Below are 13,820 nucleotides of genomic sequence, written 5' to 3' on the forward strand. Positions count from 1 at the left end.
TTTTATTCATAATTAAGCGATTCCGCCAATGGCAATAATATCCTGAGGAAAATCAGATCACGAAACAATTAGCATAAAACATTGGAAGATATGGATAAATATAAAGCACAACAATTGCAAATAGTCTTAATTTAACTGTAAATTGTGTCCTTGATTTTGTATTTTTATTACAATCATATGAACAGCTAATTCTAACATTTTGAATCACTTTCACTTGGTTTGTGGTGGAAAACAGTCAGAAAAAGAAGGAATAAAAGCAATATTCAGGTGAAATGATCAAGGACCGATGTTGTAAAAAATGCTAAAAGCAGCTAAAATGCTGCTTTACTTATAGTTTTTACAAAGAAGTTCTGTGAACAAAAGTCAGACTGGTTTGACAATGTTTCCCTGTAAATCCAACGGCGCATGTTCCTCAGAATAGTCCCGCTTTCTTCTTCAAGTCACTCTGCCTCCAGCTCGGCAGACGCTTGAAGTCTAAGCGGGTTGTTCCGAGCAGGTTCTCAAATGCAACATCAGAGAGGTAATCCTAAAACCAGAGCACAGGAAACGGTTAGGCTGACCTCTGCTGTGCTCTCTGTGGTAATACACACTAATTATAACTGAGTCGCATCATCTTCACTCACATGGACAACCACAGAGGGATTGTGAGTCACTTTGAAGTGGTTTTGCGCTTTTCTCTATTTGTAGTTATTTTGTGTCTTTGTAGTTAATTTGTCTCCTTGTGGTAATTCTTCTCATTGTGCATCTTTCTTGTCAACGTGTACTAATTGTGTGTCTCTTTGTAGTTGTTTTGTGTCTACTTGGTGTCATTTCTCCTAGTACTAATTTTGTGATGCTTTGTATTCATTTTCTGCCTCTTGTTGTTGTTTTGTGGCTCTTTTTTCACTCATTTTCTGTCTCTTTTTAGTTTCCTTGTAGTTGTTGTGTGTCTATTTTTAAACAAATTGAGTGAACAGCTGAACTAATTGTGCTGCATTTCAGTGAACTGTTACCGTAGCCTTTGTATGCCGTGCAGCTGTAATACTGAATGAACCACAAATATTAACATAAGATTGTATTAGACTCAATATTAAGACTAATCAGGATCCATCTCTGATCTTAACTGAGCTGTTACTTTCCTACAAGAAGGCACGCTCACAAAGCCCCGTTTGCAGCATTCACACCGAGCACATAATGACTTCCATGCTTTCACGGCATCCATGATTCTTTACCCACCTCTCTCTGGCTGGGGTCCACTCCCTGTGGCAGCTCACTGGGAGACTTGTTGACGATGAGCTCCGGGTTAAGATACATCCCAGAGCTTCCAGCAGAGGGGGACACAGTGTCGCCACCTGGGGAGGATGGACTGAAGCTAGAGGAGGGGGACATGTTCATGGACACAGAGGTCTGGGCTCTCAGGGTGCACGGGCTGGAGGGAGTAGAGGGTCTGGGGGACAGATCACCTCCGTGGGACTGGTAGACTGGAGGGGAGCTTGTGGGGCCTCCTGGGCCACTAACCCCAACAGGACGCTTATTGGAATTAGAGTTGTTCAGATCCTGCAGACACAGGACATGGGTGAGTGAAATCCTATTTTTTGTGGATTTTTACATGACATTTTGGCGAAAACATTAAAATTGTAAGTATTCACAGATTAGTAAGAGTATTATTTAACACATAAGATACATTAGGCTTTATTACATTTGTGATATTAATATATTTAGTAAATTAATAAAGGATTAGTATCAATTAATCACTTACAACAGTGATCTGTGAGAGAGATGCTGGATCACTCAGCTTTTTTTTCATCTCCTCATAGGAGTTGCCTCCCTGTGGAGAAGATCAATGAGCTTTGAAAATTCATAGGCATGCAGGGTCGTCTTCATCGTCAAACAATCCATGAAATCATCCACATGCCTCTTTTCAATCATCTGTGCTGATGCGATGGAAATGCACATTCATAATAGCATGAAAAATGATTGAATCATGCCACATTATTGTAATCAAGAGTACTCTATGGCCTCTCACTGAGATCAAAGAGCCCATAACAAACTCACGCTCCACTTATGAGTATCCCATGCATTGAACCAGCCGGTGAACGTGGGCGGTTCATAACCCTGTTTGACAATGATGATGGGTGTGTCGGGGTCGCGGCCTGCAGGGTGAGTCCTCAGGTACTCCTGCGCGCTATTCCACGCCTCCTTGGTCTCATACTGGTTGGCTGAGTTTCCAATCCACAAGAAAATCTGAGGTGTTTTAGAAAAAAGACGAAACATAAAGATAAATCCCTTCTAGAGCATTGTGAACTCAGTGTTTTTAATCAAGTAGTCTTTCCATAATGTTGTCAGACACTTAAAATAACAACCTCAGACACTGTCGGTGGCAAAAACAAACACACTGATGGGTATAAATAGCCCGATATGATTAAATTGCAAACTGAACCAGATGCAAATTTGAGATTACTTGAAGCATAAATTAAAAGACTGATTTAAGAGGGTTAATTGTTAAGTGTACTTCAAAAAGGACTACCAAAAATACTTAAAGTCTTTTATTTTGAGCTGATTTAACCTTCCCTCATAAGAGCTCATTTGTGGATCATCTGAATGATATAAGACATTTTCAAGTATCCCTAAATAAGTTTATGTAAAAACATCTTCTTGATATCAAGGCACTCTACAATAGGCTTTATTCTTTCTTCTAATTTCTAGACATTTTAAAAGAAGAAGTAGGTTTGTATCTGAAGCAGTCTCAGTGTTCATGTGCATGGCATGGTTCAGCATTTAAAGCTTGTCTATCTTCAGCTTTCCATGTGAAAACAGGGTCTCTGTCTCCATCTAGTGGATGCATATTGATGCTGCACCCATGTTAAAGGAATGAGCTGGTCCAATGGACCAATGGATTAGGAGTTTCTTTAAAAGGGGACATATATAAAATGTCTCCTTTATTTACTTTTTAAGCTAAGCCAGAAACAGCTGTATTTAGATTGATTCAAATGCTATACTGATGTAAATATGAAATAAAATAAATGTTACAGTTTTCTGGAACATTTCAAATGGTACAGATGGTACCTAAATGTACCCAAATGGCCAATTTGGAGATTCTGCCTGAACATGCCCCTTCCAAAACTCCTCCAACTTTGCTCAGCTTCCTTTTATTAGCACAGGCAACGTTCAGATTATGATTTGCTTTGTTTGTTTTGGGATGCAACTGCATCATTCCAAAGAGATAATTGCTCTAAAAGTGCACGGTTTTGCAAAGCCAAAATTAAATCTCTCTCCTGTGTTTCCTTTTCATCTACTCTGACCAGTAACATTCAAACACACCTCCATGTTATTAACAGCCTGAGTCCACCACTGCCTCTCACCTCCTCCCAGGTGTCCAGCAGCATGACATCGTCTTCGTCCAGGTCACTCTGAGCGAAGTCATCCACCTCGGTCATCCTGAACTTACCTATCTGATTGGAGCATTCGAACAGCCGGGGACTGTGAGGAGGCTCCTCCACCTGCAGTCTGAAACAACACCGTCATTACAACTGTCATCTGATATGTGTGTGTGTGTGTGTGTGTGTGTGTGTGTGTGCGTGTGTGTGTGTGCTTGTGTGTGTGTGTGTGTGCATGTGTGTGTGTGTGTGAGTGTGTGTGTGTGTGCGTGTGTGTGTGTGTGTGAGTGCGTGTGTGTGTGTGTGAGTGCGTGTGTGTGTGTGTGTGTGTGTGTGTGCGCGTGTGTGTGTGTGTGTGTGCGTGTGTGTGTGCGTGTGTGTGTGTGCGTGTGTGTGCGTGTGCGTGTGTTTGTGTGTGAGTGTGTGTGTGTGTGTGTGTGTGTGTGTGTGTGTGTGTGTGTGTGTGCAGACTGTATTTCAGATGACATTGGGCATATTCCACTATCCTTGATATAAAAATAATCCATGGAGATTTAAGTGTAAGCTTATTAATGTTTCAAAATATGATTAAAGAGCCTTTCGGATGAGTTTTGGAGTACTTGTTTAAATGGTGTTGTAGTAGCTTTCTTTTTTAGATTAGATTGGATTAGATGTACTTTATTCATCCCCAGGGGGAAATTTCTTTTTATACGATAGAATAGAGTAAAAAGAAAGGCCTGGTTGGATGTTGATAGTCGTTAATATTTTACTGCTGAACTATCGTGAACAAGAAAAACAATAATAATATCACCCAACAAAAAAAGCCTGATTCAAAGGTGTGATGTCGCTGCTGTCTGTGCGTACCTCTTGTCACAAGCATAGGGCGCCTTTCCTCCCAGAGCTACCCAGAATTCAGCTGGCTCCTGGCCCTCCATCACCACCTGCTTGTCCTGCTTGGACAGCACGTCAGACATCGCTCTCCCCATCACCCTCTCATCCCCGTTGCAGCCCTGGAGACACACAGAAGTCGACATCAAACAAACAGGGATTATTGGGAAAAAGCAAACAACACAAACACAAATTCACATTTTCCTTTGCGGCTTTGTTAGCTTGTTATAGTGTTCCATAACGAAGCACGTACCTTTCCATACCACAGGTAGCATATCTGGTTGGTCTTGAGCAGGAAGACGTCGTTGGTGTTGAGCGACGAGGCCCTCGACAATACTTCAGTGGACTTGGTGTTCAGCTCGTTAGTCCCTCTGACCTGGAATAGCCGGGCTCCTTGTTCAGGGATGACCGCACCAGGTCGGCCCGTACCGCCCTAAAGACAGACAGACACACACACACACACACACACACACAGACACACACACACACACACACACACACACACACACACACACACACACAGACACACACACACAGACATGTGATATTTTTTGCACTTTCCCTTTGAGAGGTAAAACATTTCCTATTGTATTGCAGTAATAAGCCCTCAACTACAATTACAAAAAAACAAGAAAAAGCCCTTTTTTGCATTTAGGTATTTGTAACCAGCAAAAAACAAACAAATCTTCAGTGAGAAAAAAATGCACCTCAAAGATGACGAGTTTGCCCTTGAAAATAGCAAGGAAATGGCGAGGCTCCTTTCCCATGACCACCCTGACCTGGACCGGGGCCCCATTGTACTTGTTATCAATATTGACGGCCTGGTAGGCGCAAGCTGTGATCTCATCTTTAGTGGCATGACGGCCCTGGTGGAAGAAGCATGAACTCAAGTTAATACAGAGTAGCTCTTCTCTTTTATTCATCAGTGCCAGAGAGACGTATATAAAAACAAGGAAAATATTCCTACTGGGATGTTACTGACCTGCCACATGTAGAGTATGTAATGCCGCTGGTTTGACATTTCATATGTGTACAGCACCAAGTAGCAGTCTCCTCCGTAAAACTGTCCATAAGTATTTGGATTTACTTCGGCCACCTCCAAGTTCTCGATACGCCACACCTGACCCAGACGTGAACATTAACAAATATTTAAATAATAATAATAATAATAATTTTGATACAGATAATAAGTCCATCTACCATTTTTTTTTTGTATATTGGCATAAGACAATGTTTCCACACCTTAACATCTCCAGAGGCGTCGTCCACCATGCGCTGCTGTGCTGCCAGTTCAGGACGCGCGTGGAGCTCCATCACATCAAACTTCACCTGGTCGACCTTTGCTGTATGGACCCAAAGTATTCAGTATTACGCAAATAAATAAATCATAAAGAAATAAATCATAAAGAAATAAATCATCATATAAATGATATACAAACAAAATGTATTATGTTATAATGAATTTGTAAAAAAATACATATTGAATAAAAACTGAAATTGAAGACCGATATGCGATGTTATTGTGAAAAGAAGCAGGTCATGTGTCGTGTTACCTATCTTCCCCATGCTGTAGGTGGTACCAAGACCCTGAGTTTGCCCTCTATCTCTCCAGGATTTGAACAGGTGCTTGAACATTGCGGACTCTCCTCCGTCGGTCATCACCTTCACACTGGTGTTGGACGGGTAGTTCTTGGCTTTGATGTAGCCCTGGTAGAAAAGTTAATCAATTATTACTGTTTAACCAAAAAAAAGGAACCATGATATTAAATAATCATAGAGTGTGATATATATATATAAATCTTTGAAGTAAACTCACCACCGCCCTGTTGAGAGCTTCTTTCCGCTCCTCCTTGGAGGCCTGTTTGCCTTTCCACACCATCACACAAGAGCCTCTCTGGTCTGCGATGTAACAGTCCTGTCAGTGGGAGAGGAAGAAACAATGAGCATGCTCTATGTAACGGTCTCCAAGGAACATGTTCAAAGGATGAAAGGGAATTACAGAGGAGTGCAGCAGATCTTGGGTCAGAGGCTGCGTGGCCACTTCTTGAACCACTAGATTCCCGTTATTTTCAAAAACGCTGAGGAGAAAGAAAGAACAGCGAGTGATTGATTGTGTTCAACATTCCCAACACGATGCAGCACTGATCTCACAGATCAAGAGATCCTTACTGGTAGAGTCTGACGTTGTTGTTCTGCACCTGGTCGGGTTTATCATCAGGAGTGGCCTCCTTCAGCTGCCCGGTTCTTTGGCCGAGTACCGCCATCATGACTTTCATGAGCTCTGGGGAGTCCTGCTCATCTCCTCCCTCCACCAGGCCGATCTGAGCTCGACCTCCTCTCTCCCGGTCCCGGATGTCCTGAGCCAACAACACTGCCTGCAAACAGAGACAGATCATAGCTTCTTCCTTTTTTTTGCATATGAAAACAAACATTAATGGTCACAGACTGGTCCAACGTCCACAGAACAATTGGTGTCAGTCATGAGGACAGCGAAAAGATAAAAATAGTAGATTTATTGCTATGATTGAGAAATAATCTAAAATTACGATTTTAGGCAGATTATTATTGTCTCTTTCATTACCATTTTTACCTAACTCCTTTCCCCTTTGCTGTTATGCTTCGCCATTAATTGACAATTATTGACTTAACATATAGAGATTAATAACAACTGTAATAGGGGCGACTGTGGCTCAGTGGTGAGCAGGATCATCTTTCAATCAGAGGATCGGTGGTTCGATCCCAGGCTAGCCCATGTTGGTGTGTCTTTGGGCAAGACACTTAGCTCCATAGTTGCTCTGGTAGCTGTGCCTACGGTGTGTGAGTGTTAGTTAGTCCTGATGGGCAGGAGGCTCCTCCCTTCAGTGTGTGAATGATGTCATGTAGTGTTAAAGAGCTTTGAGTGGTCGAAAGACTAGAAAAGTGCCCTACAAGTACATGTCCATTTAACTGTATATATGCGTGCAAGGGCAATTCATTTGTATTTGCTGTCCCCACTTTTCAATGACTGTAATTTGGACAATTATCTGTATTATTATTTTCCCTGATTTTATTTGGAAATAATTTGTTTTTAACCAACATAAAACAATTTTTCAATCACATCCAATTCAAATAAAAAAAGAGAAAACAAAAAGTCATTTTTGAAAGTGTTTTGTATTTCCTCATGTAACTCTTTTGTAAGTGTATCGCTGATCTTTTGTAATCCGAGTGGAGGTTTACCTTGAGCTTCTCTCTCCTGTTGCTCTGGGGGCCGTTCCACTGCACGATGGCTTTCCCCATATCCAGCAGGAATATATCTCCATTGTTAAAGCTGGTCCACGTCACCTCCACCTGCACACACGCACACACACTTTAACATGATGGAGAGTTATCAACCTTTACACATATATTCAAATGAAAAGGACATGCTGTCATAAAACCAATACAAAGAAAACAAATGTTATTCAAATATTAATTAAATACCACACAGTCAGAGCACTCGTCAGACAATTAACACCCACATTGACAGCTATGGCAACAAGCACACCGTCATTTGTTTAAGTGGGAGTGCCGACACCGCTTGTGGCCGACGCCTGTGACAGCTCCAGTGGGCAGTATTAATTAATCCCTGTTATCGCTCTTCATATTCTACTCTGCATACCTCTGCCGCTGTGACATGCTTCCTCCCTTTGACGTGCAGCAGTCGCAGGACGTTGTAGACGTTTGTGTCAACATGCTGAAAACCTGAGGCCACTCCACCCTTCTTGTAGCTGCGGAGAGATCAGCACACATTACCAAAGTTCAGGTGTCATAAAACAACGATGAAGAACACACATGGAGCAGGATTATTGCAAAAGCACCTAGCTGAATGTATTATTTTGCAATTTAAACTCAGTGTTACATAATCGTGCAGCGAAAACACAACAAAAAGGTTCAGCAACGTTTTCTTTGCTAAGCCGCCTCAACAAAACAAGCGTGTTTGTGTCATAATGATTTCATGCCGAGGGATTACTGTTCATGTCTCAGGGAGATTACAGCATACGTGTGTGTGTGTGTGTGTGTGTGTGTGTGTGTGTGTGTGTGTGACTATTTTGTCACCACCCCGTTCCAGTTCACACAACAGATTTCTTTCTTTGACTCACATGAGGCCATTTTTGAAGTAGCTCCTGAACCGTGGAGACTCGTTACCCTGCACCTCCCTGTGCTGGACCGGACTCCCACCCAGGTGCTCGTCCAGCTGGGTGACGTAGATGGCTGCGGCCCCTTGCTCATCCTGAGAAGAGGAGTTTCCGATCCAGTAGTGGACGTCAGCCGACTGGCCCGAGCCCTTGTTCTGACTTATCTGGTGAAAAACCCACAGACGATGGAAGACCAACAGTTACACACATCCGGTGAAAGCATGTTCCAGTCACATGCCGTCATTAGAGCATCCAGAGAAATCAACCAGTGTTGTACTCACATAGAGAACAATGTAACAGTCTCCCTCAAAGAAGTTACCAAAGCCTTGAGCTGGAACGGGGACCATCTGCATGTTCTGAATGAGAAAACAACAAACATGTTAGATGTTAGGCGCAATGAAAAATAAGACCGGTGTGAGCAGTAACATTCACGAACTCAGTAATATGATATCTGTTCAAGGTCTGACTTACATTGATGGTCCATATCTGCAGTCCGGGCTTCTGGCTGACATTTCTAAATGTGTCTTGATTGTCATCACTCATCATTCTGCTGAACTGGAACAAAGAGACATAAAAGGCTTATTCTATGTTGGGTAAATACATAAAAGGATTTATGCAATAAGATATGTGAGGGGTATAAGAAAAGTTATACAGAATTTGAAAACATCTTTGTGATGCTGAATCACAATTTCTAATATATTCAGATTCACAGTTAACTAAGAGCAGTTTCGAACACTTTAGAATTCTACTTCATTACTTTTCATGTCAATATTTAACTTTTACTGCTCCGCAAACATTTAGATTTGACATACAAAACATTTGATGATCTTATATAATGAAACCATTAAACACTGTATAATAAGTTACAATTAGTTCCGCCTCAACCTACTATAAAATTAAATCATACAATATATAATAAGAATGTCCGCAATACTGCGTTAGCAAGTAGCCTACTTTTTAAGTATATCTATTTAGTAATATTTCTAGATTTTAACTTCAGTAATTTGAATAGTTTGAATGGATGACTTTTACTTTTACACAATAATAGCATAGTATAACCTTTAAAAGTTTATATAGTGAGTTCAGCAAACAATGTCTTCTTGTTTACACACCCAGCAGATACGGAGAACTATTTTCATTCCTTAGGAGTTGTGTTTCTGGCTAAATGTAAGACCAATGCATTCTCTCTTTTTAGCTCTGTTATTGAGAACATATTTGGGTAATTAGCTGCCCAATGCTAAATCATATAACTTCGTCTGGCATTTAGTTCTCAGCAGGTAGCGTACAGTTGATTTTTAGCATTTGTGCGACAGAAAAAGGTGTCCTACCATCAGGGTGGATCAATACAACGACCTTTGAAAGGCTCAGTAGAACTGAGGGGAAACTAGGAGAGCATGTTAATCCACTGCTTGTGGTTTAACTGTATTACGAGTGTTACAACCATTAACAGCATATTATGAAACTAATATTTAATAGCAACTCCGCCAAGATACCTCAACAGAAAAATAGAACATTTGTAAGCCTCCTACACCCTTTAGTGCTCAGTTCCCTATCTTTTCACTGGAAACAGATGTTTCTCACGTGACAAGTGAACCATTTCAAAAGATTGCATCTGTGACAGCAAAACACGTCTTTAATGAGTTGTCAGCTTGGCAACGTAGCAACATACAAGTTCTGCAATCAGCGGTGCTTAAACACCTCTTGACTCAGATATTATAGACAACAGCACTGATAAGCAAACACACCAGCTGAGCTGAGATGGTATACAGGCTTAGCGGTGACGTGTGGAAACAGGCTCGGTGGGACGCTACGCTGCCGGCAATGTTTCATGAATGCAAATACAGGATCTATGCATGTATGATGTGATTGAGGAATAGCTGGGGGAGCTGTGGTTGCCGTTATTCTCCTGGGAAATATACCAGCTATAATTAATAGGCTCACACAAACTCTAATCTCGGCTGCAGGTGAATGAATGAAATGCCTGGCCGGGCAGTGATTGATGAAATGGGTGGTGTAAGGTGAGGCAGATCAGCTCAGCTGTACAATACCAGGATGTTAACCACACCCTTTATTATTGCTATCAAGGCTCTGGTTTTTAAGTAATCAGATAAAAAGAGGTGACACACAGAGCAAACAGAAAAAGGGTTGAGATTGTAATAACATAATAGGGCTTGGGCTAAGGTTACAAAAAGGTTGCAAAAGTCTGTGAGACCAAGTCAAACTGATTTTGCAACATCTCACATATAATATAATACATAACGTGTTGTGGTTTAATCCGCAGCTTTAAAGCAAGATTATGTAGCCACAGTTAGCCAATTATGTGATAGCTAATAGTTGATGCTTAAACATAGTGTAACCGTGGCTACATTAGCTCACATTAGCTCACATTAGCTACCATTAGCTACCATGTACTACTGGTCAGACCAGACCAAGTGAGGCCGTAGCAGCTTGACTCCAGAGTGTACTAAATTTAGCAATGGTGCTTCTTTTTTTTTTATTGCTTTTTTGTGTTATTTCTTCTCTTGTGGAAACCGGCTATTATGAAAACATGTGTGCCGACTACAACATTAACAAGTATGACTACTCATGACATAACACCTCCCGGAGTCCTGCTGGTGAAAGATCTTGTAGTGTGGCGTCAATGGCCCCTTCTACACTTCCTAACCCCTACGTCTGGCGCCATTTCTTGGACCACACCTACTGTCAATCTTTGCCTTCATTTTGATCCCAACTTGAATGCATCTTGCACATTTGGGATGACATCGCGCTGACAAATCAATTTGTCCACAGACAGATATAAACATCTGACAGACGGACCACATTCGGACCACATTTTCCCACGATGAAACACATAGTCGATGTGAGAAAAAAAAATAGCCACCCGCTGTTGCGGCTGCTAAATATTCAAAGGATTACAGTAATTACTTAACAAAGGTGAAATGTTACATTTAAAATGATGCCGAATGACTAGAGAGGATTTGTTTTTCTGTTCAACGTTCATCATCATATTCCGGATCCAAACATCCACCGTTTCCTTGTCGACTACTCCACATATCAAATTCTTACTAAAATAACAGTTTCTCTCATTTTCATGTAATAAAATTATGATTTATTTAAGCCTTTGATTATTCAGTTTATTATCTCACTTTAATAAAAAAAACAATTCCTACATAAACCTTGAAAAACTAAATCTTAATTGATTTAAATTGGTTGATGAAATGGCGTTATTAGTTGTACAACATTTTGGCTGTCGTGACAACTCCCTGTTGGTAATGAAAGACAACAATTTCTGAAAAGATCAATTGAACACCAGTGTTGCTTCCAATACCGTGACAGGAAAGACTGGTTCCACCTCGATCAACCTGCAGTGCCCATTGACTCAGCGACACAATGAGCTTTGTCAGTGCTCTAAATACATGCAAATGTGTTCACCTCCAATTTATATAACATGATGTAGGCTTCAAAACACAGCATGAGGTCTGTTTTAAAGACAAATATGATAATGAAGATGTCATCCTCCCCAAACTGCAGTGATTTAGATTAAGAAAATATACATGATCTGAGATAGGTATTAAAAACTACTGAAAATAGTCTCGAAAAGGCTCTCACAAAAACAAAAGAATGGAACTTACCTTGTGTTGGGTCTGGCGGGGTGGAGGCCTCGCTGTGTCCTACGAGTTGTGGAGTTAGATTAGTGAAATTATGTATTTGTGCAATAAAGTATCGCTGTCTTTCCCTCCCGTGTGCAAACTGGAGTGTGTGTGGTAGAAAGGGCTGGATGTATTTGTCTCCACACCCAGGTTTGAACACACCTGCAATTTCCTGCCTCAATATTTACACTACAACAATCGTAATACGTACGCCTCTCCTCACATTGTTTCCCAGCCCCTTCTAAAATAAAGGTATTTTGAGGAGGAGATTATGGCTTGTTGTAAGGAGCCAGACTTGCAGAATGAACCTGCAAAAGTCAAGACGCTTGACAAAATCATCTGCAGCACCTGAAATGAGATGGACTCAAGCTTAACCGGAGCTTCCAGCGAGAGTCGTGTTGATGTTTGGCTGAGCCCTCAGCAGCACAGTGGGCATTACAGGGGCCACTTGACACCAATTATTCATTCAGCAACTGTTACAACTAGCAGATGGGGAAATCGGACTCGAGGAGCTCCGAGTGGTATTGGAAAGGAATCAGAGGCTTTCTGTGGCTAAGTCTCTCGCTCTGTGCCCACTCACACAGACACTCGAGGAGCAACGCTTGACATTATTGAAGGTTTACAGCTCTGGGCTTTGATCCCCCAGCAGAGGAGGCATTGGCAGCGTGTGCTAACTTTTGTTTGCTAAATGTGGAGAAGTATTAACATGCTGTATCCAAAGGGATTTGCACACTTCTTTTTAGAAGTATTAGACAAGAAGAGTCTTTGCAGTGGGTGGATGTTAATCCATAGTAAAACACTGCATTGTGTGTTAAGAAACAGTATAAATGCATCGTGGGTGAGTTGCTTTTACAGCTCAGGATAACCTTGAAACTGATCCGTTTTAACTCTACACATCAAACCCTGCTTCTGCTTTCCCCCCCAAACATTTTCAAAATGTGTGAACAATCTATAAACTTCTTCTGTTGCACGTTGCACCCAGTGCATGAATCATGGATGGGGCTCCCTGCTGATGTTTTCTGTTCAGGGATACACTTGTCTTTGTCCTATTTAGTTCATACAATCCCTGCCAGGGAATCTGAAAACAGATTTGTTATGCAACCACTCTGGTTATCTTGTTAACAAACAGCTTCAAGTCAACGTGCAGGCTGAAAGTTGTTCTTACCTTCGACCACGGCTTCTCATTTTTAGATTCAACCCTGTACTCCATTATGAAAATATGATTAATTCCACAACACGGTGAACTTCAGTCCCCACATATCTGAGGGACGAATGGAAAATTAAGAAGGAACAAAACCCTCCATAAGAGTTCTTCAGGCTTAAACAATAGGCTCTGTAATACCTAATCCACTGCTGCAGTTAAAGTGGCTGCTACGTAAGCGGAAGCTAAAAGTTCACATCAAGATATCACATGAAGCTCAGCTCCTCTTGGTTGCACATTAACCAGTTTTTTCCATCCATGTTATTAATGCACCTGCAGATCAGACAGGAGCTTGGCCCTTTGTAGAAGTCAGTTGTGTCATCTTGTGCTCATTTAAATGGCCTTGAATGCAAAGTGCACAGTAAAGCACATTACACTTGTTATTTAGCATTTGTTGATTTCATTTTAGATTACGTAAAATATATTAATTGCATTATTGAACTTTAAGTACTTTAAGGAATTTGCTCAAGCAACTGCATCTGCTGACGAAGATCATGTAACAGGATCCAAACTCCAGACCAGCTACTAATTGACCCGTATGAGTGAAATTGTTTTGTCGGCTGCTGTTTCCAAGGTGAAGAAGGAATTTTGA

General features: G+C 41.3%; 1 protein-coding gene across 1 annotated transcript; it reads right to left on the reverse strand.

Moving 5' to 3' along the window:
- Positions 1–38: 38 nt before the first annotated feature.
- On the reverse strand, positions 39–12,100 carry vill (villin-like). Its single transcript, XM_034560026.1, has 20 exons — positions 12,010–12,100; positions 8,849–8,932; positions 8,659–8,733; positions 8,342–8,541; positions 7,861–7,969; positions 7,440–7,550; positions 6,393–6,598; positions 6,223–6,301; positions 6,040–6,138; positions 5,777–5,930; positions 5,466–5,566; positions 5,206–5,343; positions 4,931–5,089; positions 4,477–4,656; positions 4,200–4,345; positions 3,342–3,486; positions 2,035–2,223; positions 1,739–1,807; positions 1,216–1,536; positions 39–526 (listed from the first exon to the last, which is right to left on the reverse strand). The coding sequence occupies exons 2-20, from the start codon at positions 8,921–8,923 to the stop codon at positions 413–415; spliced, it is 2,670 nt and encodes an 889-aa protein (XP_034415917.1). The 5' UTR covers positions 8,924–8,932; positions 12,010–12,100; the 3' UTR covers positions 39–412.
- Positions 12,101–13,820: the final 1,720 nt, after the last annotated feature.

This window comes from Cyclopterus lumpus, chromosome 20 (assembly GCF_009769545.1).
Source record: "Cyclopterus lumpus isolate fCycLum1 chromosome 20, fCycLum1.pri, whole genome shotgun sequence".
NCBI classification, from domain to species: Eukaryota; Metazoa; Chordata; class Actinopteri; order Perciformes; family Cyclopteridae; genus Cyclopterus; species Cyclopterus lumpus.